This window comes from Pongo pygmaeus, chromosome 10 (assembly GCF_028885625.2).
Source record: "Pongo pygmaeus isolate AG05252 chromosome 10, NHGRI_mPonPyg2-v2.0_pri, whole genome shotgun sequence".
NCBI classification, from domain to species: Eukaryota; Metazoa; Chordata; class Mammalia; order Primates; family Hominidae; genus Pongo; species Pongo pygmaeus.
The window spans coordinates 116,795,088-116,823,077 of NC_072383.2; the positions used below are offsets into that span (position 1 = coordinate 116,795,088).

The window sequence follows — 27,990 nt, forward strand, 5'->3', positions numbered from 1 at the left end:
CTGTAGTCCCAGCTACTCAAGAGGCTGAGGCAGGAGAATCGCTTGAACCTGGGAGGCAGAGGTTGTAGTGAGCCAAGATCATGCCACTGCACTCCAGTCTGGGCAACAGAGCGAGACTCTGCCTTAAAAAAAAAAAAAAAAAAAAAAAAAAAAAAATTTTCTTTGTAAACTACCCAGCCTCAGGTATTCCTTTACAGCAACAGTAAACGGACAGACACAAAAGACGATGAACTCATATGTCTTGTTCACTGCTCCATCCTCAGCACCTAGAAACTGTACCTGGCACATAGCAGGTGCTCAATTAGTATTTGTCAAGTGGAAAACAGCTTGGACTAGAATGAAGAAGCTTGAGCTAAGCATCTCTAAAATTTGAAAAAAATGAAACATAAAGAAAAAGAAAGGGAGAAAGGGAAGGAATTCAGTCCACCCTGACATCTGGGGATTTCTTCCTCAGAAGAACTCTCAAATGCTTCTCCTAGGAGAAAGGAAGGCAGGGAAACTCCAACCCCAAGACAAAGCAAAACAGACTCACTGATCTGCACCACGCAGCTGGCGCCCGACTCTGGCCCAACTATGTGGCTCGTAACACACTTGAACTTCTTGCCATCTGACAGCTGGGACTCGCTCAGCATTTCCACCCCCAGTTTTGACTTCCCCACGATTACACCTCCTGGCTCTTCTATCCACAGGAAGTCAGGGTCAGGGTATCCCCCATCCCAGCGACAGGTAAGCTGCAGCATGAACGATCCTGATGCCATCTGTGCCCAGCACTGGGGAGCTGATGGAGGGGGGTCTGCAAAACACCAGAGGAGAGCATGGGCTGAATCACAAACTCTAGGATCAGCCACTGGGCTGGCTCTAAAGATGGCAGAACCAGGGTCTCAGAGAGACATCAATCCCAGTTAGTGTTAGCGTCTAATAGCTCCTAGCACAAATTCATGCCTGACAACAGTCAGGCTTCCTCTGTTGGGTGTTAAATTTCTGACCTGGGTCTCATTCGCCTTTGCATTTCTTTTTTTTGTTTGTTTGTTTGTTTGTTTGTTTTTGAGACGGAGTTTCGCTCTTGTTGCCCAGGCTGGAGTGCAGTGGTGCAATCTCGGCTCACTGTAACCTCCACCTCCCAGGTTCAAGCAATTCTCCTGCCTCAGCCTCCCAAGTAGCTGGGATTACAGGCATGTGCCACCATGCCCCGCTAATTTTTGTATTTTTAGTAGATACAAGGTTTTGCCATGTTGGTCAGGCTGCTCTTGAACTCCTGACTTCAGGTGATCCACCCGCCTCAGCCTTCCAAAGTGTTGGGATTACAGGCGTGAGCTACTGCGTCTCGCCTTGCTTTTGCATTTCTTATTTATTTTTTCTTCTTTTTTTTTTTTTAATAGAGACAGGGTTTTGCCATGTTGGCCAGGATGGTCTGGAACTCCTGGCCTCAGGTGATCCACCCACCTCAGCCTCCCAAAGTGCTGAGATTACAGATGTGAGCTACCGTGCCCAGCCTTGCTTTTGCATTTCTTATTTATTTTTTCTTTTTTTTTTTTTAATAGAAACAGGGTTTTGCCATGTTGCCCAGGATGGTCTGAACTGCTGGCCTCAGATGATCCACATGCCTCAGCCTCCCAAAGTGCTGAGATCATAGACGTGAGCCACCACGCCCAGCCCCACTCTGCATTTCTACAGTGGTTTTCGTCCAAGATATTTGTGTATGGGAGGGTTTGGTTGGTGTTTCCCCACTCCTGAGATAAAGATTCACGGGCTACTTGTTCATAACAGTGCTAGAGGGCCCGGTGCCTGTGACAGCCACACTGGGTCCACAAAAAGAATGTATACAGATGGATGGATGAACAAATAAATTGTGGTCCATCCATGCAAGGAATGGACTATTATTCAGCCATTAAAAGGAATGGATTACTGATACATGCCTCAATATAGATGAACCTCAAAAACATGAAGCCAGGTGAAAGCAGCCAGACACAAAAAGCCCCACATTATATGATCCATTCATATGAAGCATCCAGAACAGGCAAACCCACAGGGACAGAATGCGGATTGGGGGTTGCCCAGGTCTGAGGAAAAGAGGGAATGAGGGTGACTGCTTATTGGGTACAGGGTTATTTGGGATGACAAAATGGTTATCTGGGATGACAAAAATGTTTTGGAGGGCCAGCCATGGTGGCTCACGCCTATAATCCCAGTACTTTAGGAGGCTGAGGTGAGCAGATCACTTGAGCTCAGGAGTTTGAGACTAGCCTGGGCAATGTGGGGAGACCCTGTCTCTACTAAAAATAGAAAAATTAGTCGGATGTGGTGGTACCTGCCTGTGGTCCCAGCTACTCTGGAGGCTGAGGTGGGAGAACTGAATTGCTTGAACCTGGAAGGTGGAGGCTGCAGTGAGCAGAGATCGTGCCACTGCACTCTAGCCTGGGTGACAGAGCGAGACTCGGTCTCAAAAAGAAAAAGAAAAACAAAATGTTTTGGAACCTGATACAGGTGATGGTTGCATAAATGTACTGAATGCCACTGAATTATACATTTTTATTTTTACTGTTTTTTGAGACGGAGTCTCGCCCTGTCACCCAGGCTGAAGTGCAGTGGCACATCTTGGCTCACTGCAACCTCTGCGTCCCAAGTTCAAGTGATTCTCCTGCCTCAGCCTAAGTAGCTAAGATTACAGGCATGAGCCACTGAGCCCATTCAATTGTACATTGTTAAATAGTTAATCCTATGTACTTTCATCTCAATTTAGGGGAAAGAAAAAAAAAGAATGCATTAGTGTCCTTCCGTGGCTCCCAAGCACCCTCCTGCACCCCTGCATAGCAGAAAGCTTCCAGAAGGGATGATTCCCTCCCTGAGTGCAGCAGCCCCGGGTGTGTGTATTGAGGGAGCCACAGATACATGTTCAGAAGAATCATGCAGCAGGCACTCCCTTAAAGACAAATGGGAGGCCGGGCGCAGTGGCTCATGCCTGTAATCCCAGCACTATGGGAGGCCGAGGCGGGTGGATCACCTGAGGTTGGGAGTTCAAGACCAGCCTGACCAACATGGAGAAACCCTGTCTCTACTAAAAATACAAAATTAGCTGGGCGTGGTGGCCCATGCCTGTAATCCCAGCTACTCAGGAGGCTGAGGCAGGAGAATCACTTGAACCCATGAGGTGGAGATTGCGGTGAGGTGAGATCGCACTTTTGCACTCCAGCCTGGGCAAGAAGAGGGAAACTCCATCTAAAAAAAAAAAAGACAAATGGGAGAGGCACAAACATGCAGTTCACAAGTTCATAAAGGGTTAAGGGGAAGAAGTGGGGCAGAGGAGTGCTGCTTACGCACAGTAGACCAGGAGCTCGGTGGTCACCTTTCGATGTCTCTTGCTGAGCAGATTCAAGGCCAAACAGGTGTAGTTCCCTTGGAGGTTTGGCGATATCAGTAACAGTGAGAAAGAGTTGACTGTCAGGTTGTGGCCAAAGGACTCGCTGCTGGAATTCAGGGCCTGGAACCACCATTCAACCATGGGTGGTGGCCTGGAGCTGCTGCTGCAGCTAAATTCCACCTGGGAGCCCCTGGCCGCGTAGAGGGTGCCGTTGGGGAGTGTGCCAGTGGCCGCGATGTGGACCTCAATCTGATAGGGGCCGCCTGGGAATGACAGGGGGAATAGGATGGCATTAATTATGTAAGAGCTCATTCGATTGCCTTACCAACTCTAATATATAAATGAACAGGAAATAGCCAATGAAGAGTATGGTATCTATCTAATACTATGTGACAAATGCTATGCCAAGTGCCCTGATACATTATTTCATTTAATCCTGGGTGACTATGTGAGATTTTATTACGGGGATAAATCTTTACAGAACAGGAAAAGTATACATTGCTCCTTTAAAAAACAAAAAACTGTAAGGGCTAGGCACAGTAGCTCATGCCTGTAATCCTAGCACTTTGGGAGGCTGAGGTAGGAGGATCACTTGAGGCCAGGAGTTCCAGACCAACCTGGGAAACACAGTGAGACCCCATTTCTACAAAAAAATTAAAAATTAGGGCCAGCGCGGTGGCTCATGCCTGAATTCCCAGCACTTTAGGAGGCCGAGGCAGATGGACCACTTGAGGTCAGGAGTTCAAGACCAGCCTGGCCAACATGACGAAACCCTGTCTCTACTAAAAATACAAAAATCAGCTGGGCGTGGTCGCGCATGCCTATAATCTCAGCTACTAGGGAGGCTGAGGCAGGAGAATTGCTTGAACCTGAGAGGCAGAGGTTGCAGTGAGCCAAGATCACACCACTACACTCCAGCCTGGGCAACAGAGCGAGACTTCATCTCAAAATAAATAAATAAATAAATAAATAGCCAGGTGTGGTATGACGTGCCTATAGTCACAGGCCCTCCCAGCAGCTGGGACTACAGGCGTGTTCCACCATATCCAGCTAATTTTTGTATTTTTAGTAGAGACAGGATTTCGCCATGTTGCCCAGGCTGGTCTTGAACTCCCAGGTTCAAATGATCCACTCACCTTGGCCTCCCAAAGTGCTGGGATTACAAGTGTGAGCCACCACACCTGGCCAAAAAAATTTTTTAAAGCTTTGCTGGCCAGGCACAGTGGCTCATGACTGCAATTCTAGCATTTTGGGAGGATGAGGCAGAAGATCACATGAGCCCAGGAGTTCGAGACCAGCCTGGGCAACATGGCAAAACCCCATCTCAAAAAACACCAAAGAATTTGCCAGGCGTGGTGGTGCAGGTAGGTAGTCCCAGCTATTTGGGAGGTTGAGGTGGGAGGATCACTTCAGCCCAGGAGGTGGAGGTTGCAGTGAGCCGTGATTGTGCCAGTGCAGTCCAGTCTGGGTAACACAAGGAGACCCTCCCTATCTCAAGAAAAAAAAGAAAAGGAAAAGCTTTGCCGAATCCTGTTCTAGAACAATCTACAGCTGCTGCCTTCCTGTTCTTTGCTGTCCTCTTTGACATCAGAATTCACTTCTTTCCTTACCCACCTCAGATAAAAGTTGGCCAGTCAAGAGCTGCAAAAGTTTCATTTACATCTCAGTATCTTGAATTCCTTGCTAACAGGAAAAGTTACCTTATCTTCAGCTATTTACTCTTCAGACCAGCAATTTTATTTGAAAATGACTTTGAATGCACCACACAGTCTGTGCTAATCAGTTAATGTGTACTTCTCCAATGGGATAAGGTCTGTGGGAAAATTTAAAGACTGTGGTATCACCTTTATAGGCAAAATCGACAACCCACTTTCTCTTGATGTCCCTAGTGACTGCCAAGCAAAGAGCCCATCCCAGTGATCCGCAGGCTCCTATAAGCACCAATCTCTGCTACAGATAAACTTGGCAGGCCACGCATGGTGGCTTATGCGTGTAATCCCAGAGCTTTGGGAGGCCGAGGCGGGTGGATCACTTGAGGCCAGGAGTTTGAGACCAGCCTGGCCAACATGGTGAAACCCCATCTCTACTAAAAATACAAAAATTAGCTGGGCGTGGTAGAGCATGCCTGTAATCCCAGCTACTCAGGAGGCTGAAGCAAGAGAATCACTTAAACAAGGTCAGGAGATCAAGACCATCCTGGCTAACACGGTGAAACCCTGTCTCTACTAAAAATACAAAAAATTAGCCAGGCATGGTGGTGGGCGCCTGTAGTCCCAGCTACTCTGGAGGCTGAGGCAGGAGAATGGTGTGAACCTGGGAGGCGGAGCTTGCAGTGAGCCGAGATCGCACCACTGCACCCAGCCTGGGCAACAGAGTGAGACTCCGTCTCGAACAAACAAACAAACAAACAAAAACAGATAAGCTTGGCAAGACCCAAATTAATCAATCCTTGGGCAAGAATCACCCCACCTTCTGACCAGGCACAAACAAGTTTTCTTCGGTGTACCCAGCATTCCCTTTCCCTAGGAGCCTACACTGTGAGAAGACATAGCGACACCACCACCAACACAGACAAAGCGCTGCTGGTGGGTACATATCGGACAGGCCTATCAGCCAGGAAACGTGGATCTTTCCGGAGATTCCCTTTCTTGGAAGTTTGGAGTGAAGGCCATATCACTGGCTAGAGAGGAGCTCCCCATCCCCCAAACCCAACTGAATCCTAAGCCTCTTGGAGGTAGACACAGACCAGCTTCCTCATTGCTAACATGCTAGCTGGTTCCATTGTTCCCTTGCTTGGCCTGAGAAAAACAGACACAGGGAGAGCCTGGCACTGTGTGCCATGAAATCTGACTGGGGTCTTTCATGGGCTGATTTATCTCTTGATATCTCAGCTCCTCAAATGCATACATAAGAGACAGCATCTTTTAAAAAAAAGAAAAACACAAAGTTGGCTGGGCACGATGGCTCACGCCTATAATCCCAGCACTTTGGGAGGCCGAGGCAGGCGGATCACCTGAGGTCAGGAGTTCAAGACGAGCCTGGCCAACATGGTGAAACCCTGTCTCTACTAAAAATACAAAAATTAGCCGGGTTTGGTGGCGCACGCCTGTAGTCCCAGCTACTTGGGAGGCTGAGGCAGGAGAATCATCTGAACTCAGGAGGCAGAGGTTGCAGCGAGCCAAGATCACGCCACTCCTGGGCAACAGAGCGAGACTTCGTCTCCAAAAAAAAAAAAAAAAAGTCGGGCACAGGCATGATGGCTCACGCCTGTAATCCCAGCACTTTGGGAGCCCAAGGCGTGTGGATCACCTAAGGTCAGGAGTTCGAGACCAGCCTGGCCAACATGGTGAAACTCTGTCTTTTCTAAAAATACAAACAATTAGCCAGGCATGATGGCACATGTGTGTAATACCAGCTACATGGGAGGCGAGGCAGGAGAACTGCTTGAACCCAGAAGGTAGAGTTTGTAGTGAGCTGAGATTGCACCATTGCACTCCAGCCTGGGCAACAAGAGTGAAACTGTGTCTCAAAAAAAAAAAAAGCACAAAGTCAGCCAGGCACGGTGGCTCACCTCTGTAATCCCAGCACTTTGGGAGGCGGAGGCAGGCGGATCACTTGAGGTCAAGAATTCAAGACCACCCTGGGCAATAGGGCAAAACAAAACCCTGTCTCTACTAAAAACTCAAAAATTATTCAGGCGTGGTAGCTGATGCCTGTAATCCCAGCTACTTGGGAGGCTGAGGCAGGAGAACAGCTTGAACCCAGGAGGCGGAGGCTGCCGTGAGCCGAGATCATGCCAGTGTGGGTGACCAAGTGAAACCACATCTCAAAAAAAAAAGTGTACCAGGATATGGGAAGGGCTGTGACACCTTCCCTATCTGACCAGCCCGTCTGCAGGTACACACATGGCTGTTCCAATATCATACCCACTCCAATTTGGAGGTAGCAGGGATGGGTCAACTGATGAAATAAACAGCTGTGTGGCCGGGTGAGGTGGATCATGCCTGTAACTCAGCATTGTGGGAGGCTGACACGGGAGAATCGCTTGAACCCAGTAGTTCAAGACCAGCCTGAGCAACATAATGAGGCCCTGTCTCTGCAAAAATATTTGTTTAATTAATTTATGTATTTACTTAAGTATTTTTTTGAGATGGAGTCTCACTCTGTCACTCAGGCTGGAGTGCAGTGGCGAAAACTCAGCTCACTGCAAACTCCGCTTCCTGGGTTCAAGTGATTCTCCCACCTCAGCCTCCTGAGTAGCTGGGATTACAGGCATGTGTCACCACGCCCAGCTAATTTTTTTGTATTTTTAATAGAGATGGGGTTTCACTATGTTGGCCAAGGCAGTTTCAAACTTTTGACCTCAGGTGATCTGCCCACCTTGGTCTCCCAAAGCGCTGGGATTACAGGCGTGAGCCACCACTCCCGGCCTAAATTTAAAAATTGAAAAAAAAAAAAAAAAAAAAAAAGAAAGAAAGAAACAGCCTTGGCAGCCTTTAACTGCTCTGGACCAAGGGATTTCTGTACATTTAGAAGCAGAGTCCCAATCCCGATGGCAAGATCCTTCAACCTCACCTTTCAATTAACAGGGAGCAGTGCACACTCTTCTTGTGGGATGAGTGATGAAATCACACTGCGGGTGCCCATTCCAGGCAGGTTGAATTGCCCCGGGCCTACAGAAAACCTGACCTCCTATAAGACAGAGACATCAAATGCCCACCGATGGACAAGCAGAGGACCAGGTGGTAAGGAGAGAGAAATCTAGCAACCTCCCTACTGCCATTTCCATGCTTCTACAGCATCTCTGTCCATTCACATATCCTCAGCCACTTGCAGAAAACAAACTGTCATATCTTGGAATTTGTTCCCCCTAGATTCCAAGGCCGTGTTAGAATGTTTCCAAATTGTTCTCCTTAAGAGAAGGAGGCGGGCTGGGCGAGGTGGTTCACATCTGTAAGCCCAGCACTTTGGGAGGCCAAGGAGGGAAGACTGCTTGAGCCCAGGAGTTCAAAACCAGCCTGGGCAATATAGTGAGACCTTATCTCTACAAAAAAACTAAAAAATTAGCCAAGTGTGGTGGCACACACTGTTAGTCTCAGCTACTTGGGACGGTGAGATAAATCACTTGAGCCTAGGGATTCAAGGCTGTGGTGAGCCGAAATCACACCACTGCACTCCAGCCTGGGTGACAGAGTGAGACCCTGTCTCAAAAAAAAAAAAAAAAAAGAGAGAGAGAGAGAGAAGGAGGTAATGTGACTCAGCTAGCAACCACATCAGTGAAAAGATCTGAGCACAAAGAGTCCCTAACCCACAGCAAGACCTGTTCAAAAGACACAGATGAGGCCGGGCACAGTGGCCCACGCCTGTAATCCCAGGACTTTGGGAGGCCGAGGCGGGTGGATCACAAGGTCAGGAGTTCGAGACCAACCTGGCTAACATGGTGAAACCCCGTCTCTACTAAAGATACAAAAAATTAGCCAGGCGTGGTGGCGCATGCCTGTAATCCCAGCTACTCGGGAGGCTGAGGCAGGAGAATCACTTGAACCCGGGAGGCAGAGGCTGCAGTGAGCCGAGATTACACCATTGCACTCCAGCCTGGGCGACAGGGCGAGACTGTGTCTCAAAAAAAAAGAAAAGGACCCAGATATAAACTAGTTGATTGTTGAGAACTTGAGATGGACTATCCCACAGGAATCCCATCGCTGGCTTAACCACTGGATCCAGTTCAAGTGTGCTGAGGGCTACATGAGTTTATCTCATTAATGCATACCACAAATCTGTAACTCGTTCCACCATTACCCTCGATTTCACAGACAATAAAACTAACGTTGGAGTTCAAGGGACTTTCCCAAGGTCACACAGACAACAACAGCTAATAGAACGTGGATTTGAACCCAGTCATCTGGACTACTCCGCAATACCACTGCCATCCCAGAAAGAGAGGCTGAATCAAACCTAATCTATTTTCCCAAATCTACACAAAAATGAGGGCCAACTCCAACCAGAGATGTCACGCCCTCCCCACTGGCCACTGTCGGGGAAGCAACACAGGGTTCCCTGAGGCAGAGAGGGGTCTGCTGTTTAGCCCAGGGACCTCCTAAGATGGGAACCAGGAGACCAACCCCAGAGGGCTCTGGTGTATTTGAACCAAAGGGTATCTGTGTCTGATTTTCACAAACAAGCCCTACATCAATCAAGGACCCCATGTATTTCCACGTGAAGAAATTTCCATACTATGACTCACAGCACAGTAACTAAGACACGCACAGGACTTCTCTGGAGGGAGTACAAAGTGCCACTGGAATTCAGTGACATTTTTATTCCTTTTTCTTTTTTTTTTTTTTTTTGAGACAGACTCTTGTTCTGTCACCCAGGCTGGAGTGCAGTGGTGCCATCTCAGCTCACTGCAACCTCCGCCCTCCCCGGTTGAAGCTTTTCTTGTGTCTCAGCCTCCCACGTATCTGGGATCACAGGTGTGCATCATCACACCTAAGTTTTGTATTTTTAGTAGAGATGGAGTTTCACCATGTTGGCCAGGCTGGTCTCAAACTCCTGACCTCAAGTGATCCACCTGCCTCAGCCTCCCAAAGTGCTGGGATTACAGGCATGAGCCACTGTGCCCAGCCATGAGTTCAGCGACATTTTTAAAGTTGCAATTTCACATTCATTGTAACAAGACCTTGCCTTTATCTCCCTACAGGGCAATAATGAAACTAATCCATCCTCCAATAAACTTAGCCAATGATTAACAAATCAGTATCTCATCAAGTCATCATAAACTAAAGAGAGTGATGATAAACAAAAAGTTGCAATGTCACCTTACCCCACTGTGGATAAAAGATAAGGTTATTCATTGATGAGATGGACAAGAAGGGATAACTAATTATTTTGGGCAGGTGGACTAAAGGAGACCAGCCCGCACTTGGCCGCAGGCTCACAGTGGGAACCAAACAGTGGGGCCAAGATGGGTGACATTTTTTAATGCACCCCCTTCATTCCTGGCATCGTACAGAAATTTATCTATGGCCTCTCCAGACACAGAAACACTGCTGTAATGGACGATGCCCTAATCTTTGAGAATTGGCAGAAACATCACCCAAAACCAAGAAGTGTCCTAGAGGCCTCTCTTTCCTTCTACTTCTGATCCAGCAGCAAGTCCTGCTGGTCTCCTTCCAAAATATTTTCCAAACCTGTGCATTTTCACCAAGGCCACTGTCGCCACCCTGTCTGGTCACCGACTCTGTATACCTCCAATTGGCTTCCCTGTTTTATTTCATCAGCTCTTCTTGATACCAAACACATACATTTTCCACGTGCAAATTAAATGGTGCCACACCCCTGCTGGAAGCTCCCAGAGTTTCTCCTGCACACAGAATAAAATCGCAACTCCTAGCCAGGCACAGTGGCTCATGCCTATAATCCCAGCACTTTGGGAGGCCGAGGCGGGTGGATCACCTGAGGTTAGGAGTCCAAGACCAGCCTGGCCAACATGGTAAAACCCCCTCTCTACTAAAAATACAAAAATTGGCCAAGCGTGGTGGTGCAAGCCAGTTACTCGGGAGGCTGAGGCAGGAGAATCGCTTGAACACAGGGGGCGGAGGTGGTAGCGAGCCGAGATCATGCCACTGCACTCCAGCCTGGGTGACAGAGGGAGACTCTGTCTCAAACAAACAAACAAAAGTCACTAATTCCAATATCTCCCCTCTGGCCTCCCAATTTGAAATGCTTCAGGGGCCGGATGCGGTGGCTCACGCCTGTAATCCCAGCACTTTGGGAGACTGAGGCAGGCAGATCACGAGGTCAGGAGATCGAGACCACGGTGAAACCCCGTGTCTACTAAAAATACAAAAAATTAGCCGGGCGCGGTGGCGGACGCCTGTAGTCCCAGCTACTCGGGAGGCTGGGGCAGGAGAATGGCGTGAACCTGGGAGGCAGAGCTTACAGTGAGCCGAGATTGCACCACTGCACTCCAGCCTGGGCGACAGAGCGAGACTCTGTCTCAAAAAAAAAATAAAAAGTTTCAGAAAAATCACATTAACTTGTTCCTCATCTGTCCGCCCCACTAGGCTGCTCACTCCTCAAGGGCAGAGACCTTGTGTGCCTTCTTCACACCTGTGGCCCAGTGCCTAGAACAGTGTCTGGCATCAAGCTCTCAATGAATCCATGCTGAATAAAGGAATTAGTAGGTTCTTTACTTTACAGATGAGGAATCTTGGATCCAGAACAGTGATCACATGGGTATTTCCCTATTTTTTATTATTATTATCTTTTTTTTTTTGAGACAGAGTTTCACTCTTGTTGCCCAGGCTAGAGTGCAATGGCACGATCTCAGCTCACTGCAACCTCGGTCTCCCAAGTTGAAGCGATTCTCTTGCCTCAGCCTCCCAAGTAGCTGAGATTACAGGTGCACACCACCACACCTGGCTAATTTCTTGTATTTTCAGTAGAAACGGGGTTTCACCATGTTAGCCAGGCTGGTCTTGAACTCCTGACCTCGGGTGATCCGCCCGCCTCGGCCTCCCAAAGTGCTGGGATTACAGGTGTGAGCCACCACGCCTGGCCTATTATTTTTATTTTTATTTTTATTTTGAGGCAGGATCTCACTCTGTAGCCCAGGATGGAGTACAGTGGCACCATCTTGGCTCACTGCAAACTCCGTCTCCCAGCTCAAGCAATCCTCCCCACTCAGCCTCCTGAATAGCTGGGATTACAGGTGCATGACACCACGCCCAGCTAATTATTATTTTCTAAACTTTTCGTAGAGATGGGGTCTCACTACATTGCCCAGGCTGGTCTCAGACTCCTGGGATCAAGCAATCATCCCGTCTCAGTCTCCCAAAATGCTAGGATTATGGGCATGAGCCACTGTACCTGGCCTCTCATGGGGATGTCTACTGAACTATATGCCCCAAATCTAGAGCATGGATGTCCTTCTAATCCAGTGACCAGCAAACTCTCTCTGTAAAGGGCCAGAGAGCAAATAAATTTGGCTTTGAAGCCCATAGGATCTATGTCACAGCCACTCACTTCTGCTATAGTTAGTAACAAAGATAGAGATAATATGTAAATTAATGAATGTGGCTATATTCCAATAAAACTTTATTTACGAACACCAACATTTGAATTTCATATGATTTTCTTTTTTTTTTTTTTTTTTGAGACAGGGTCTTGTTCTGTCACCCAGGCTGGAGTGCAGTGGCATGATCATAGCTCACTGCAGCCTTGACCTCCCTGGGCTCAAGGAATCCTCCCATCTTAGCCTCCTGATTAGCTGGAACTACAGGCACACACCATCACACCCAGCTAGTTTTTTCACTTTTTGTAGAAACGGGGTCTCGCTATGTTGCCAGGGCTGGTCTCAAACTCCTGGGCTCAAGTCATCCATCCGCCTCAGTCTCCCAAAGTGCTGGGATTACACGACGTGACCCACTGCACCTGGCTTTCATATGATTTTCATGTCACAAATATCCTTTTTTTTTCAACCACTTAAAAATATAAAAAATATTCATAATCGGCTGGGCGTGGTGGCTCACGCCTGTAATCCCAGCACTTTGGGAGCCCAAGGCAGGCAGATCACAAGGTCAGGAAATCGAGACCATCCTGGCTAACACAGTGAAATTGAAACCCCATCTCTGCTAAAAACACACACACACACAAAAAAATTAGCCAGGCATGGTGGTGAGCGCCTGCAGTCCCAGCTACTCGGGAGGCTGAGGCAGGAGAATGGCATGAACCCGGGAGGTGGAGCTTGCAGTAAGCTGAGATTGTGCCACTGCACTCCAGCCTGGGCAACAGAGTGAGACACCATCTCAAAAAAAAAAAAAAAAAAAAATTCATAATCTGCAGGCCATACAACAGCAGGCTGTAGTTTACAACCTCGCACTCTAAATTCTTTTTTTAATAATTTTTTGTAAATATGGAGTCTCACTATGTTAACCAAGCTGGTCCCAAACTCTTGGCTCAAATGATTCTCCCACCTTAGCCTCCCAAAGTGCTGGGATTACAGGCATGAGCCACGGCACCCAGCCTGCTGTAAATTCATATGTGTATCTCAGCAGATATGATAGACTGTTTTAGGAAAGTGCAATAGGAAAGGTGGCTCATGCCAGGCCCTGTACTTAGCACCGTAGTACAAGAGTGTTCGCTATAGCTGGACACGGTGGCTCATGCTTGTAATCCCAGTACTTTGGGAGTCCGAGGTGGGCAGATCACGAGGTCAGGAGTTCGAGACCAGCCTGAGCAACATGGTGAAACCCCCGTCTCCATTAAAAATACAAAAATTAGCTGGGAGAGGTGGCAGGCGCCTGTAATCCCAGCTACTTGGGAGGCTGAGGCAGGAGAATCACTTGAACCCAGGAGGCAGAGGTTGTGGTGAGCCGAGATCGCATCACTGCACTCCAGCCAGGGCGAAAGAGTGAGACCATGTCTCAAAAAATAATAATAATAAAATAAAATAAAAACAAATAAGAGTGCTCGCTACACCTGACAAAGCAGGCAATGTATTATCCCCCATTAACAAATGAGGAAAACTGGAGCTCAGAGATATGAAGCTACTTATTCAAGGTGACACAGAACTCAGTGACAGCCTTTGCATTGGAATTCAGGCAGTCTGACTTGACTCCATATGTTTTTTTTAGAGGCAGGGTCTCCCTGTGTTGCCCAGGCTGGAGTGCAGTGGCTATTCATAGGTGCAATTATGGTGCATTGCAGCCTGGAGCTCCTGGACCCAAGCAATCCTGAGTAGCTGGGACTACAGTCCCACACCACTGCACTTGGCTTTGATTATGATATACTGTAACTTTGTTACATAATAAAATGATATTAATAGCAAAGATGATATTAACAACAAGCTAAAAATAAAAGCTTATTAATATGCCAGGAGCCTTTTAAAGCACTTTATTTGTTTATTTTTCTTTTTTTTTTTGCGATGGAGTCTAGTTCTGTCACCCAGGCTGGAGTGCAGTGGCACGATCTCGGCTCACTGCAACCTCCACCACCCGGGTTTAACCGATTCTCTTGCCTCAGCCTCCCGAGTAGCTGGTATTACAGGCACCCACCACCATGCCCGGCTAATTTTTGTATTTTTAGTAGAGATGGGGTTTCACCATGTTGGCCAGGCTGGTCTTGAACTCCTGACTTCGGGTGATCTGCCCACTCGGCCTCCCAAAGTGCTGGAATTACAGGCATGAGCCACCATGCCTGGCCTAACGCACTTTATAAACCGGTATCTATTCTTCACAGCAATTCTAAGAAGCAATAATTTTTTTTTTTTTCTGAGACAGAGTCTTCCTCTGTCGCCCAAGCTGGAGTGCAGTAGCGCAATCTTGGCTCACTGCAACCTCTGCCTCCCAGGTTCAAGCAATTCTCCTGCCTCAGCCTCCCAAGTAGCTGGGACTACAGGTGTGCGCCACCACGCCCAGCTAATTTTTTATATTTTTAATAGAGATGGGGTTTCACCATGTTAGCCAGGATGGTCTCAATGTCTTGACCTTGTGACCTGCCCGCCTTGGCCTCCCAAAGTGCTGGCATTACAGGCGTAAGCCACCGTACCTGGCGGCATTTTTTGTATTTTTAATAGAGATGGGGTTTTACCATGTTGGCCAGGCTGGTCTCGAACTCCTGACTTCAAGTGATCCGCCCGCCTTGGCCTGCCAAAGTGCTGGGATTACAGGCATGAGCCACTGCGCCCAGCCACAGAAATTCTTTTTATCTCCGTTTTACAGGTGAGGAAATAGAGGTGTGAGAGGTCCCTCAGCTTCCAAGTGGCAGGGCCCAAAATGAATTCCAGGCCATCTGAACCCAAAACCCATATTCCTGACCATGGTCTCCTCCTTTCCAAGGCTCCGAGCACCTCTCCAGCCCCGGTCCCTGCCAGCCCCACTTACTGGCCACCTGCAGCCACACTTGGAACCACTGAGTCACATTCAGGATCTCCTGGCAGGTGTAGTTTCCCTCATCTCCCAGGCTCAGCGATTCAATGTGCAGGGAGCTGGCATCCACTAGAGAGAAGCGAGGCTCAGCTGGCTGGAGGCTAGAGTTGGACGAGAGAAGGAAGACAGGCTCCGAGTTGTTCCGGTACCAGGTCACCCGGCCCCTCAGTCCCGAGATGTTGCCACAGTGCAGAGTAACATTCTCATGAACTTCTCCAATGACAACAGCCTCCAATCCTGTACAAGGCAAGATCAGGCTGTTACTACCCTTCTTAATTTCTAAACAATGTCCCTTTTTGGACAGTTCTCCTGTATTCGGATTTTTTTAAAAATCAGGTATTTTTTTTTTGAGACGGAGTCCCACTCCACCTCCCAGGAGGCGGAGGTTGCAGTGAGCCGATATTGTGCCACTGTACTCCAGCCTGGGTGACAAGAGCGAAACTCTGTCTCAAATAAATAAATAAACAAACTACATGGTACAGACCCAAGTTGTCTCAGTGGCTCCAGCCTGGCCCATTCTAGATCAGCCTTTGGCTAGTCATCGATCCCCAGGCAGATCAGCAGAGCCACCTAACCAACCACCCAAGCCTGTGGGTAATAAGCACTACTGTCATTTTGGGGTTGTTTCTTATACAGCATTACTGTGGCGATAAATAATTGATACAGAACCCAAGTGGCTTTATTTGCCTAGAAATCCAGAAGGGGTAGAAAGAAGAGGGCTTTGGCTTTGTTTCCACTGTCCCGCTGCTCTCTCTGCCTCTCCCTCTCTCTCCATCTCAAATGGCCCTAGAGTTCAAGTTCTCTCAGAAGCTCCATGCAAGAATGGGCTGGCAGTAGGGACTGTGTGCCCACTTTGGACAAGGCACTGGGAATCCCACTGTGGACACAACACACAGAAACCTCCAAGAGTTCACAGTCCGGTGAAGAAAAGAGACAATAAACTGGCAAGTACAATGCAGTGTGATAAACACCAAGATAAGGCCTCAGAGAAAGGGCTCCTAAGTCCAACTAGGGCAAATGTCAAGAAACACTTCCCCCAGGAAGCCGAACTGAGATCTGATGGACAAGTAGGAATCAGCCAAGAAAAGGTGAGGATGGGTTCCCAGGCAAACGGAGCATGTTCAAAAGCCCAGATCAGCAGCCGCAGCATGTTAGAAATACAGATTATCAAGCCTCACCCCAAAACACCTAGATCAGAAACTGCGGGAGAGCAGCAGCCCTTTGTGTTTTATTTATTTATTTTTAACAAATCGGCAATTATTTAACTTTTTTTTTAAGAGATGGGGGTTGGGGGGGGTCTCACTCTGATGTCCTGGACAGTCTTGAACTCCTGACTTCAAGCAATCCTCCCCACTCAGCCTCCCAAAGAGCTGGGATTACAGGAATGATTCATTATACCTGGCCCAGCATCTGTGTTTTAGCAAGCCCTCCAGGTGATTCTGACGCCCATTCAAGACTGACAGGTGTCCGGGTGTGGGTGTGGCGGCTCAGGCCTGTAATCCCAGGGCTTTGGGAGGCTGAGGTGGGAGGATCACTTGAATCCAGGAGACTAAAGCTGCAGTGAGCCACGATTGTGACACTGCACTCCAGCCTGGGCAGCAGAGATACCCTGTCTCTTTTTTTGTTTGTTTAATGTAAATAATTGTTTTTTTCTTTTTTAGAGATTGGGAGGTGGAGGGGGCGGGGGCGGGTCTCAGTATGTTGCCCAGGCTGGTCTCGAACTCCTGGACTCAAGCATTCCACTCAGACCCACCTCGGGCTCCCAAAGTGGTGGGATTACAGGCGTGAGCCGCCGCGCCCAGCCAACCCTGACTCATAAAAAAGACTGACAGGTGCTAATGGGCATTAGACTGTCGCTAGGTAACAAGCAAATGCAACCCATTTTGCTGAGAAGTTTCACAATTGTCCAGCCCCCTCCACAATCAAGACCCAATACAAAGAGGCTACAGGAGTAGGAAGACGGGCAGAACATGTTGGGGTGATAAAAATGAATTAGTGGTGATGGCCGTATAACCTTGGACTACACTAAAATCCCCTGAGTGGTACACTTTAAAAGGGTGAATTTTGTGGCATGTAAATTATATCTGAATAAAGCTGTTATAGAAAAAATAAACTGCCACTTGCCCCTGGCAACCCTTCTCATTTAAGTGAAAGAGTAATCATCATCTGTATTTGGCTTCTTGTCTGGTTAGAAGGGGCTCCCTTTGAAAGATCTGAAGCCAGCCTGGAGCCCCAGAAGTTCTGATTCTCTCACCATTTTGGCCACACCATTCCCAAAAGACTTTTCACCCAAGTCAGGATGAAAACAAACAAAAAAAACCACCAAATTTTAAAAACTAAGCCACGTGCTGAAAGGTGGAGAATGCCATCTAATGACAGAGATTCCAAAACAGCAAGAAATGCTTCTGAACAATCACTTTAAAAAGCAGGTGAGGGCTGGGGGCGGTGGCTCATGCCTGTAATCCCAGTATTTTGGGAGGCCGAGGCAGGTGGATCACTTGAGGTCAGGAGTTGGAGACCAGCCTGGCCAACATGGTGAAACCTCATATCTACTAAAAATACAAAAATTAGCTGAATGGCCGGGTGTGGTGGCTCCCGCCTGTAATCCCAGCACTTTGGGAGGCCGAGGCGGGCAGAATCAGGAGCTTGGGACCAGCCTGGCTAACATGGTGAAACCCCATTTCTACTAAAAATACAAAAAATTAGCCGGGCGTGGTGGCACACGCCTGTAATCCCACCTATTCAGGAGGCTGAGGCAGGAGAATCGCTTGTACCCAGGAGGCGGAGGTTGCAGTGAGCCAAGATCGCGCCATTGCATTCCAGCCTGGGTAACAGAGCAAGATTCTGTCTCAAAAAAAAAAAAAAAGCAGGTAAGCATTCTTTTTATTTATTTATTTATTTATTTATTTTTAGATGAAGTCTTGCTCTGTTGCCTAGGCTGGAGTGCAATGGCGTAATCTCGGATCACTGCAACCTCTACCTCCGGGTTCTAGCAATTCTCCCGCCTCAGTCTTCCGAGTAGCTGGGATTACAGGCACCGCCATCATGCCCCGCTAAGTTTTTGTATTTTTGTAGAGACGGGGTTTCACCATGTTGGCCAGGCTGGTCCTGAACTCCTGACCTCAGGTGATCTGCCCGCCTTGGCCTCCAAAATTGCTGGAATTACAGGCGGGAGCCACCGCACCTGGCCAAGAATTCTTTTTAAATTATTAGGACTGGGAACCCAAATTATCCAGTGGCAACCCCCACAATGGAAAGGAAGATGAACTTCAGAGTTACAGATGCAACATGTGTTCATGCGACCTGCAGACCTGTCCCTTGCCTAACTCCTTGGCAAAGAAATAAAGGAACAGTGGCTTGGAAAAAAGCCCTGGTGAAACTTTAGTCTTGGAACTTGAGCTAACATTGTCTTCTCCTCCAAGGCATAGAATGACATGATCACAAAAGAAACCATTTGAAGACATTTCACTTCTCCTGGCTTGGCTTACTCCACTCTTTTTTAAACCACTGTATCTGAAGGTGCCCTTGGAGATCATCTAGTCCAGAGATGTGGCTGCCCTGTGGGCTGGGTTGAAGATGAGATTGAGTCCTGGCTCAGCGGGAAAAAACACAGTCATTGATTAGTGATGTCTGACATAGACGTGGAAGGGGTAGTTCCTGCCTGGCAGTTCTATACCTTCTCACTTTACCGTTGAGAAAACTGAGATTTAGGAAGATTAAGTTATTCACTTAAAGTCCCAAGCAAATCACTGGGAGATGTGGGATTGTCACTCAGGTCACTTTACGCTGGTCTCCTGCACCAGACAGGATGCAATGATAAAATATAGTAACAATTTTAGAAGTCATTCATATGGTGTCCAGAGGTTCCTTCTTGCCCCTCAACCTTAAATGTACAATAGGGAACAGAAGAGGGAGTAATATAAACTCCCTGATGCTGCCCATGTATTATTATTTACAGAGTAAGAGTTACACCCAAGCATTTATTAATTTTTTTAAAGCAACTTTTCCCAAGAATAACCTAGGATTTACAATCCAGGGTAGCTAGTGGATGCATATAAGTTGTCTGGCATTGAATGTCAGGAGAAAAATTTTTTTCCCCAAAAACTCCCAACTTAAAAAACAAACACACAACAAAAACACACCAAGCTCAGGAAGCCCCCTGGCACCATACACAAAGGTGAAGCAGGTCTGGGCATCAAAATAGCTGGGCAAAGGCTCAACACGGTGGCTCACACCCATAATCCCAACACTTTGGGAGGCCGAGACAGGAGGATCGCTTGGGTCCAGGAGTTTAAGACCAACCTGGGCTCAAGCGATTGTAGAGACCATCTCTACAAAAAAATTTTAGAAATTAGCTAGGCGTGGTGGTGCACGCCTGTAGTCCCAGCTACTTGTAGGCCGAGGTGGGAGGATCAGTGCAGTGATTGCGCCACTGCACTCCAGCCTGGGCAACAGAGCAAGAGCCTGGCTCGAAAAAAATAGCTGGCCATAGCAGTGGAGATAGGTTCCCCACGGGGCGGGTGGCAGTCAGCCTGAAAGCCAGGTCATTCCAGCAGGATGACTTCATCCCAGGGTTCTTCTCACTTCCCAGGTTCCTGGTGTTCATCGTGCAGGAAACACTGCAAACAGCTGGGGAGATGGGAATACTTGACAACCACCTTTCACGTCCAGAGATGACCAACTGGGAACTGTCCTTCTCCCCCGCCACACACACCCCAGCACAGTGATTACTCAGCCAAATGCCTGCAGGGCCAGCAGGTAACACCCATGACTGAAGGTGGGGGGGCAAATATTACAACAGGGAGAGGTGGAACAAATTTAGGCTCACATGCCCTAGATAAGAGGATGACAAATGCCCAATTCCAACTGGGAAAGCAGGCCCCGTGTTGCCAGACCTTCAGATTTTTCCAGATAAACTGGAAACCTAGAGATGTTATTGTTTTTAAATGGTTGGTAAAAATAAATAAATAAATAAAATAAAATTGTATGAGCCTAATAATTAGGAACTTTTGGCACTTGCTGCTAAGAAGCTCCAGCATAATTTACAACGCATCTCCGGAAACGTGCAAGAGGAGACCAGTTGGGTGGAGCAGACCCGGGAACACAAAAAGTAGCGCTCTGCCTGCATCCTGGCAAACTTCACCACCTCCTGGCTCCATCTCCTCTCCCTGCACCCGAGCCTCCTCCCAGCTTATCACACTCCCAGCACACAGTAGGCATGCACAGTAGGCATGCTGGTGAATTAAATTCAAATATATATAAATAGTTCAATCTTTTTACATTCTATATATTTTTGTAAGCACCCCCCAATTCTTTTTTCGTAGCAAAGCAGACCATAGATGAAGCATTTCAGACCTTTTGTTAATCATGTCAAGTGTGAGGGGAAGTCTTTTGTAAGTCAGCCAAGTATTTCAAAATAAAAAGCTTTTCCAAAAGTAAAGGCGGAAGACCCCGCTTTGAAGGCGCTGGTCGGCACAGGAAGACTTGCAAAGGTGTGTAGGGAAGTCCACCGGTTACAGGTGTAAGGCGAGTTCAACCTTGGGCAGAGGGAGGAGAAAAATAAAGTGGGAGTCTCGAGTTTGAGCACCAGCGTATCAGGTATTAATAATACCAGAACGCGAATTTACATCCGACGCTTAAAAAAAAAAATCACTTTCCCGGCACACGTGCCTCTTTATTTTGCCCCCGCACCTCGGCTCGGCTCGGCTCCTCTGCAGCCTCGCCGGCTGCCCACCCCAGGAGGCTGGGGGTATCTCGCCCCGCACCGGGCGCCCGGGAAAATTCCTTCCTGCAAAGACGGCCGAGCTGCGAGCAGGAAACCAAGACCCTCCTGAGGCAGCTTCTAGGCTGGGGCCACCACGGATCCGGGCGGAGTCGGAGGGAATTGGGTCTCTCGCTGTCCCCTCCCCACCGCTGACTGGGAAAACTCAACTTTTCCCTCCGGATCACGGCCCCTTACCTACGGCGACCCAGCCGGCCAGGAGCGCCCCGAGGCAGACGAGGACGCGGGGCTCGGGCGCACGGCCGCCTGCGGCCATCTCGCCCCAGATCCCGGCTCAGGAAACGCAGGCTCGGGCTGGGCTGGACGTGTGTGCCCCAGGGCCCCGGGCCGGGGTACCGAGGGCTCCTCCCAGGTCCTCGGCACGGCAGAGTGGCCCCACTTTCTCGGCCCCCAAGAAGGATGCTTGGCTGAGCCGAGTGTCCAGGGCCGGCAGCGGCGCTCGGCTGCAGGCTTGGGTCCCCGCTCCCGAGCGCCCTGGCCGGGGAGGGAGGGCGCACCCCGCCCCCTGCGCCCGCCTGCCCACTCCCGCCGGCGGAAAACAACAGGAGCGGGCTCCCTCCCGCCTCCCAGCCAGGCGGGAGCCCAACTTCCTCTACCTTGGCCAGCGAGGAGGGCTTTCTGCCGAGGGCGCGCCGAGCCGGGTCCCGCCGGGCCAGGGGCGGGGCACGGAGGCTGGGCCCTCCCCTAGTCCACTCCGCCCGGGACAGCAGTACCAAGTCGCGGGGACAGCGGGCGGGACGGAGCCCTGCAGCTGCCGCAGGACGCACCCACCCCCCCGCCGCTGCACCAGGCTGCAGAACCCGGAGGAAGCAGTTGCCAAGCTGCAGAACGCAGGACCCCCCTGGCAGTCCCCGCTGAGCGTCTCGAGGGATTCCCGTCTGTGTCCCTGGGCGCAGGGCGGGCGCCAAGGCCGCCATCGCTTCCTTTCCTTACCCTCTGCAAAAGGGAGCCAGAGAAAGATGATCCCCTGACTTTCAGCCAAAGCAGCCACGAGACTCCGGTTCTCCAGTGAACTGGCTGGGACCACACAGTGACAGCGAGCGCCAAGGAGTCCCCAGGACGTGTTTCTCAAGAGTTTTGTTTTTGCTTTTCCCCTTTTAGTTCTCCCACCCCCTACCCAGTCAGATTCCCAGGCTAAGCTCCTCTCTTCCCTGCCATGCCGTCATCCCATTCTGTCCTGGGGAAAATGCGGCTTTGATATCCTCAGGAAGAGGCATCCATAAAACAGCCCTAGGAGAAACTTCCTGTTTCTAATAATAATAATAAGGCGGCAGGGCGTGGTGGCTCACACCTGTAATCCCAGCACTTTGGGAGGCCGAGGTGGGTGTATCACCTGGGTCAGGAGTTCGAGACCAGCCTGACCAACATGGTGAAACCCTGTCTCTACTAAAAATACAACAATTAGCCAGGCATGATGGCGGGCGCCTGTAATCCCAGCTACTGGGTAGGCTGAGGCAGGAGAATCGCTTGAACCCAGCAGGCGGAGGTTGCAGTGAGCCGAGATCGCGCCACTGCACTCCAGCCTGGGCGACTGAGCGAGACTCCGTCTCAAAATAAATATTAACATTAAAAAAAAAAAAATCATTAGTTCCGTTGTTCAGCAGCCCCCTTACTGAAATGCTTCTTCCATGAGGAAATCTTCTTGAAACCACTTAAAAAAAAAATGTTTCTCCTGGTGAACTGAGCAATGAAGCTGAACAGTTCTGCCTTTTTTACTTTTCTGTTTTTTATTTTTTTGAGATAGGGTCTCACTCCAGTTGCCCAGGCTGGAGTGCAGTAGCACAATCATACCTCGCTGCAGCCTCAAACTACCAGGCTCAAATGATCCTCCCACCTCAGCCTCCCGAGTAGCTGGGACTACAGGTGTGCAGCACCATGCCCAGCTAATTTTTGTGATTTTAGTAAAGACAGCGTTTCGCCATGTTACCCAGGCTGGTCTCGAACTCCTGACCTCAAGTGATCCATCCGCCTTGGCCTGCCAAAGTGTTGGGATTACAGGTGTGAGCCACCGCGCTCAGCCCTTTTTTATTCTTTGCTCAAATATTTTAAAATAACTGTTCATCAGCTGGGCACGTTGGCTCACGCCTGTAATCCCAGCACTTTGGGAGGCCGAGGCAGGCGGATCACCTGAGGTAAGGAGTTCGAGAGTAGCCTGGCCGACGTGGTGAAACCTCGTCTCTACTAAAAATACAAAAATTAGCTGGATGTGGTGACAGGCGCCTGTAATCCCAGCTACTTGGGAGGCTGAGTCAGGAGAATTGCTTGAACCCAGGAGGCGGAGGTTGCAGTGAGCTGAGATCACGCCATTGCACTCCAGCCTGGGGAGAAGAGCAAGACTTCGTCTCAAAATAAAATAAAATAAAATAACTGTTCATCAGATTCTTGACAGGAATTTTGTTTGTTTGTTTGTTTTTTGAGACGGAGTCTCACTCTGTTGCTGCAAGCTCCGCCTCCCAGGCTCACGCCATTCTCCTGCCTCAGCCTCCGGAGTAGCTGGGACTACAGGCGCCCACCACCATGCCCAGAGAATTTTTTGTATTTTTAGTGGAGACAGGGTTTCACCGTGTTAGCCAGGATGGTCTCGATCTCCTGACCTCGTGATCCACCCGCCTCGGCCTCCCAAAGTGCTGGGATTACAGGCATGAGCCACCGCACCCGGCCTGGAATTTTTGGGTTTTTTTAGACAGAGTCTCCCTATATTATCCAGGCTGAAGTGCAGTGGTGTAATCATACCTCACTGCAGCCTCAACCTCCTAGGCTTAAGTCAGTCCTCCCAGAGTGCTGGAATTACAGGCATGAGCCACTGCACCAAACTTGGTTCTTGCTTTTCATGTTTGACCTTGTGGAGATCCTATGCTAACCAGACCTGTTTCCTGTATCCTCAGTACCTGCCAGCTAGTTGCCATTCTAATACACATTTGTTGAGTAAACAAATAAGAGTTAATTGGTTTTGATATTGTAGTTCCTCAGCTTTTCTGGCAAACACATTACATCCTCACCTGCAAGAAACAAGCTATAAATAAAATCAGTAATTGGGCCAGGCAAGGTGGCTCACGCCTGTAATCCCAGCACTCAGGAAGGCCAAGGTGGGCAGATCCTTTGAGGTCAGGAGTTCGAGACCAGCCTAGCCAACACAGTGAAACCTCATCTCTACTAACAATAAAAAATTAGCTGGGCGTGGTGGCGCACACTCGTAATCCCAGCTACTTGAAAGGCTGAGGCAGGAGGGTTGCTGGAACCTGGGAGGTGGAGGTTGTAGTGAGCCGAGATTGTGCCACTGCACTCCAGCCTGGACAACACAGAGCGACCCTGCTCTAAATAAATAAAAAATAAATAAATAAATATTTTTAATTAAAAAAATAAAACCAATAACTGGCCAGTTTTCAGCAGAGGGTGTGGAATTCTCCATGGCCTCATAGTGGATTGCCCAGGGCAGCCTTCCTGACATATTGGCCAGGTCGACGCATAGTTCTAATCTCACTGGACCCTCCCTGCAACCCTTGGACCTAAGGTGCAGTGCCACGTACCACCGCTTTTATTTATTTTTGAGATGGAGTCTTGCTCTGTCCCCCAGGCTGGAGGGCAGTGGCATGATTTCTGCTCACTGCAACCTCCGCCTCCCGGGTTCAAGCTATTCTCCTGCCTCCGTCTCCCAAGGAGCTGGGATTACAGGTTCACGCCACCACACCTGGCTAATTTTTGTATTTTTAGAAGAGATGGAGTTTCACCATGTTGGCCAGATTGGTCTTGAACCCCTGACCTCAAGTGATCTGCCTGCCTCAGCCTCCCAAAGTGCTGGGATTACAGGCATGAGCCACCGCGCCTGGCCGGCCATCCAGTTTTATGAATGAGCAACCTACAGCTCTGGGAGGTTACCTCTGAGTCACACAGCCTGCTGGCTGGTGGTAAAGCCACGACTGACTGTCTGACTGCAACTCCAGCCCCACAAAGTTGCACATTTGTCACATGTGCGAAGGCTGCCAGGGCTAAGGGGACATGCATCTGAATGCTCTGTGTGTCACTGGATGATCAGACACCAGCCTTCACCTGAGCAGAGCTGGCCTGGAAAACACCCCCCTCTTTGTTTGGACTACAGGGGCTCAAGCCAGCCCTGAGTCAGAAGCTGTGTAAGGAGCTGCCCTGATGTCCACTTGCATTTCAGGTCACTCTGGACAGTAGAAAGTACCCTGCCTAGAACAATGTTCAGTGAGTTGGGAGTTTTGCATGGGGTCCCCAGCAATGTAGGGTCCTTCTAGAGCCCAAGTTTCCCTATCAGCAAAAAAGACCTAATATTTATCTCATGGGATGTTGTAAAGATAAACTAGGTTGGGCTTTGAGGCCTAGGCTGGAAGACTTCTTGAGGCCAAGAGCTTGAGACCACCATGAGGCAACATAGCAAGACCCCCATGTCTCCAAAAAAAATTTTTTTTTTTTTTAATTAGCCAGGGCCAGATGCAGTAGCTCACACCCATAATCTCGGCACTTTGGGAGGCTGAGGCTGGAGGATCACTTGAGCTCAGGAGTTCAAGATCACCCTGAGCAACACAGTGAAACCTTGTCTCTACAAATTTTTTTAACTTAGCCAGGCATAGTGGCACACCTATAGTCCTAGCTACTCAGGAGGCTGAGGTGGGAGGATTGCTTGAGCCCAGGAGGTAGAGGCTGTAGTGAACTATGATCATGCCACTGTACTCCAGCCTGAGCAACAGAGCAAGACCCTGTCTCTGAGAAAATAATAATAAAAATAATTAGGATAAACTGGGTTTACTTGTATGAAGAGACTCAACAAAAATCTAAGGCATGGTTTTGGAGCCTGTCATTTCATATGCCACTGATCCCACAATCCTATCTGGACCATTGGGCTCAAACACTTCTCTGTCCAGGGTGCTGCATGTATGAGTTTTCCCCTGTCACCCAAGCTGGAGTGCAGTGGTATGAACAGAGCTCACTGCAATCGCCTCCTGGGCCCAAATGATCCTCCCACTTCAGCCCCCAGAGAAGCTGGGACTACAGGCACAGCCACCACACATGGATCATTTTTTTGTATTTGTATTTTTATTTATTTTATTACTTTATTTTTATTTTTTTGGAGACAGAGTCTCACTCTGTCTCCCAGCCTGGAGTGCAGTGGTGCAATCTCAGTTCACTGCAACCTCCACCTCCCGGGTTCAAGCAATTCTCCTGCCTCAGCCTCTGGAGTAGCTGGGACTACAGGCACGTGCCCCCACACACAGCTAATTTTTGTATTTGTTTGTTTGTTTGTTTAGTAGAGACGGGACTACAGGCACACACTACTACTCAGTTAATTATTTTTTGTAGTGATGTGGGGTGGGTCTCACTAATGTTGCCCAGGCTGATCTCAAATTCCTGGGCTCAATCCTCTTGCCTTGGCTTCCCAAAGTGCTGGGATTACAGGGCTGAGCCACTGCACCTAGCCTGATTCACTTTTTTAATTCAAAAAAACCAATGGAGTATCTCCATCCTCTGTTTTCTAAATGTGTCACTTTTTTTTTCCTCATTATTCTTTCACTTTACAGTTTTCTTCTGCATTAAAACAATTTTTTTTTTTTTTTTTTGAGACGGAGTCTCGCTCTGTTGCCTAGGCTGGAGTGCAGTGGTGAAATCTCAGCTCACTGCAACCTCTGCCTATCGGGTTCAAGCAATTCTTCTGCCTCAGCCTCCCAAGTAGCTGGGACTACAGGCGCCCACCACCATGCCCGGCTAATTTTTGTATTTTTAGTAGAGACAGGGTTTCACCATGTTGGCCAGGCTGGTCTTGACCCCCTGATCTCGTGATCCACCCCCCTTGGCCTCCCAAAGTGCTAGGATTACAGGTGTGAGCCACCACACCTGGCCCTAAAACAATTTTTAATTGTGGTAACATTAACATAACATAAAATCTATCATCTAAACGATTTTTTTTTTTTTTTTTGAGACTGAATCTCGCTCTGTCACCCAGGCTGCAGTGCAATGGCATGATTTCGGCTCCCTGCAACTTCTGCCTCCCAGGTTCAAGCAATTCTCCCTGCCTCAGCCTCCTGAGTAGCTGGGATGACAGGCGCAGACCCCACACCACACCCGGTTAATTTTTGTATTTTTAGTAGAGACGGGGTTTTGCCATGTTAGCCAGGCTGGTCTCGAACTCCTGACCTCAGGTGATCTGCCCAACTCAGCCTCCCAAAGTGCTGGGATTACAGGCAGGAGTGACCACGCCCAGCCAAGCCCACTTCTTAAAGGGAAGAGAGCAAAGAATTGATGGAAAAATATATGTCTGTGAAAGAATTAATGTAGGCTGGGCACGTTGGCAGATGCCTGTAATCTCAGCACTTCAGGAAGCTAAGGCAGTCATCAGGAGTTCAAAACCAGCCTGGGCAACATGGCTAAACCCTGTCTCTACCAAAAAAAAAAAAAAAAAAAAGGCCAGGCGCAGTGGCTCACGCCTGTAATCCCAGCACTTTGGGAGGCTGAGGCAGGTGGATCATGAGGTCAGGACTTTAAGACCAGCCTGACCAACACAGTAAAACCCTGTTTCTACTAAAGATACAAAAATTAGCCAGGCACAGTGGTATGTGCCTGTAGTCCCAGCTACTCGGGAGGCTGAGGCAGGAGAATCGCTTCAACCCAGGAGGCGGAGGTTGTGGTGAGCTGAGATTGCGCCAATGCACTCCAGCCTGGGCAACAAAGCGAGACTCAGTCAAAAAAAAAAAAATTCAAAAATTAATTGGGCATGGTGGTGTGTGCCTGTAGTTCCAGCTACTTGGGAGGCTGAGGCAGGAGGATTGCTTGTGCCCTGGGAAGTGGAGGTTGCTGTGAGCCAAGATCGTGCCTCTGCACTACAGCCTGGGCAATGGAGCCAGACCTTGTCTCAAAAAAAAAAAAAAAAAAAATTGATGTATTAATTTTTATCAGGCCGGGCGTGG

General features: G+C 48.8%; 1 protein-coding gene across 1 annotated transcript in view; it reads right to left on the reverse strand.

Annotated features, from left to right (window-relative positions):
- Positions 1-21,664, reverse strand: part of VSIG10 (V-set and immunoglobulin domain containing 10) — a 37,391-nt gene extending 15,727 nt beyond the window's left edge. Inside the window, exons 1-4 of the mRNA XM_054442373.2 lie at positions 21,248-21,664; positions 15,244-15,525; positions 3,319-3,621; positions 533-793 (exon numbers count right to left, since the gene is read on the reverse strand). Coding sequence (XP_054298348.1) covers positions 533-793; positions 3,319-3,621; positions 15,244-15,525; positions 21,248-21,326 — 925 coding nt within the window. The 5' untranslated portion in view covers positions 21,327-21,664. The remainder of the gene's footprint in view (positions 1-532; positions 794-3,318; positions 3,622-15,243; positions 15,526-21,247) is intronic.
- Positions 21,665-27,990: the final 6,326 nt, after the last annotated feature.